This window comes from Charadrius vociferus, unplaced genomic scaffold, assembly GCF_000708025.1.
Source record: "Charadrius vociferus isolate BGI_N301 unplaced genomic scaffold, ASM70802v2 scaffold308, whole genome shotgun sequence".
Lineage (NCBI taxonomy): Eukaryota > Metazoa > Chordata > Aves > Charadriiformes > Charadriidae > Charadrius > Charadrius vociferus.
The window spans coordinates 1,204,860-1,206,139 of NW_009649929.1; the positions used below are offsets into that span (position 1 = coordinate 1,204,860).

Sequence of the window (1,280 nt, forward strand, 5' to 3'; positions counted from 1 at the left end):
TCCCTACCATCAAGTTATAGTATTAAATTCTATTTACAGATGGAGTATAGATGGAATATAGACGGAACACTGAAAAAGATTATGCTGGTTTTCTCAAGGATTACTCCTTAAATAGGATATAAACACTGTAATTTATGCATCATTTTCTATGAGGCACAAGATCACCGATGACATATATTTTTATGTGTGTGTTTATATACATAGTCTTCATCATAACTGCAGCCTGCAAAGTTCAGAACTTCAGAATTTCAAAAACAAACAAAGTGCTCAATATAACCTGACAGAGGCTGAATTGTATTTGTTGTCCCCAAAATCCAGCGGACTTAATTGCGTCCCTAACACTGCTTATTTGCCAAAATGAAAATAAAAATTAGAAGCAAACAAATAAGTTCTCTGAATAAATCCTGCATTGCCCCAATTGTATGAGCTGCCATCTAAGCTGCCTGGCTACCGTCCAGGCCTGAATCACATTCCCGGACAAGAAGTAACCCATGTATCCCCTTTGAACCGTCCTCTCCTCTCCATGATCTTCCTCTACCTCCCACCTGGCCCTCCTTCAGCTCTCAATTAAATACCTTCTAAATCACTTTCTTACCTGCATAGTGGTCAAACACAGTGGGCACGTACTCCTCTGGGAAGGCATCATTGGCATAACTCATCAGCAAACAGGTTTTCCCAACTGCACCATCCCCAACCACCACGCATTTTAACATCTTCTTCGTGTTATTGCTGCTCCCGTCAGTGCAGTTGTCATCTTCTTCCTTGCAGTTCATTCTTGCTGCTGCTGCCGCTGCTCTTGCTGCTCCCAGGACTTCCAAGTGCACATGAAGGAAAAATGAAGTGCGATTGTATTGACTTTTCCTGAGTTTGGAGGTGGGGGGGGGCAGCAAATCTCTAACTCAGGAAATCATACTAATGTTTCCAGGCTGTCACAGCCGTTTCTAACAATTACCAGATCAGTCAAGAGAATCATCGAGGTGAATAAATTAAATATACAGAGAGAAATATCATAAAAAAGCAATCTGTCCTTTCTCGTACGTCTGAGTCAGGAAATCCTCATCCTGCCCCGGAGTTCTCAGTTAGTTATTGCGACTTAAAAAATATCAGCAGCCTGCGGCTTTGATTCGCGTCTCCCTTCCTCCAGCTTGGCTGCAGGAATCAGCGATTCCTGTTAAATCCACTCCATTTTCCATTTCATTTCTAACATGGAGGAGAGCCTGGAGGTTTTTAATGGAGTTTTTCCTTTCTTTCTCCAGCTTGCTGTGTGACAGGAAATCATG

The 1,280-nt window shown here is 42.1% G+C and overlaps 1 protein-coding gene across 1 annotated transcript in view; it reads right to left on the minus strand.

Annotated features, from left to right (window-relative positions):
* RHOJ (ras homolog family member J) overlaps window positions 1-1,248 on the minus strand; it is a 56,893-nt gene extending 55,645 nt beyond the window's left edge. Inside the window, exon 1 of the mRNA XM_009891201.1 lies at window positions 596-1,248. Coding sequence (XP_009889503.1) covers window positions 596-773 — 178 coding nt within the window. The 5' untranslated portion in view covers window positions 774-1,248. The remainder of the gene's footprint in view (window positions 1-595) is intronic.
* Between the last annotated feature and the right edge of the window lie 32 nt (window positions 1,249-1,280).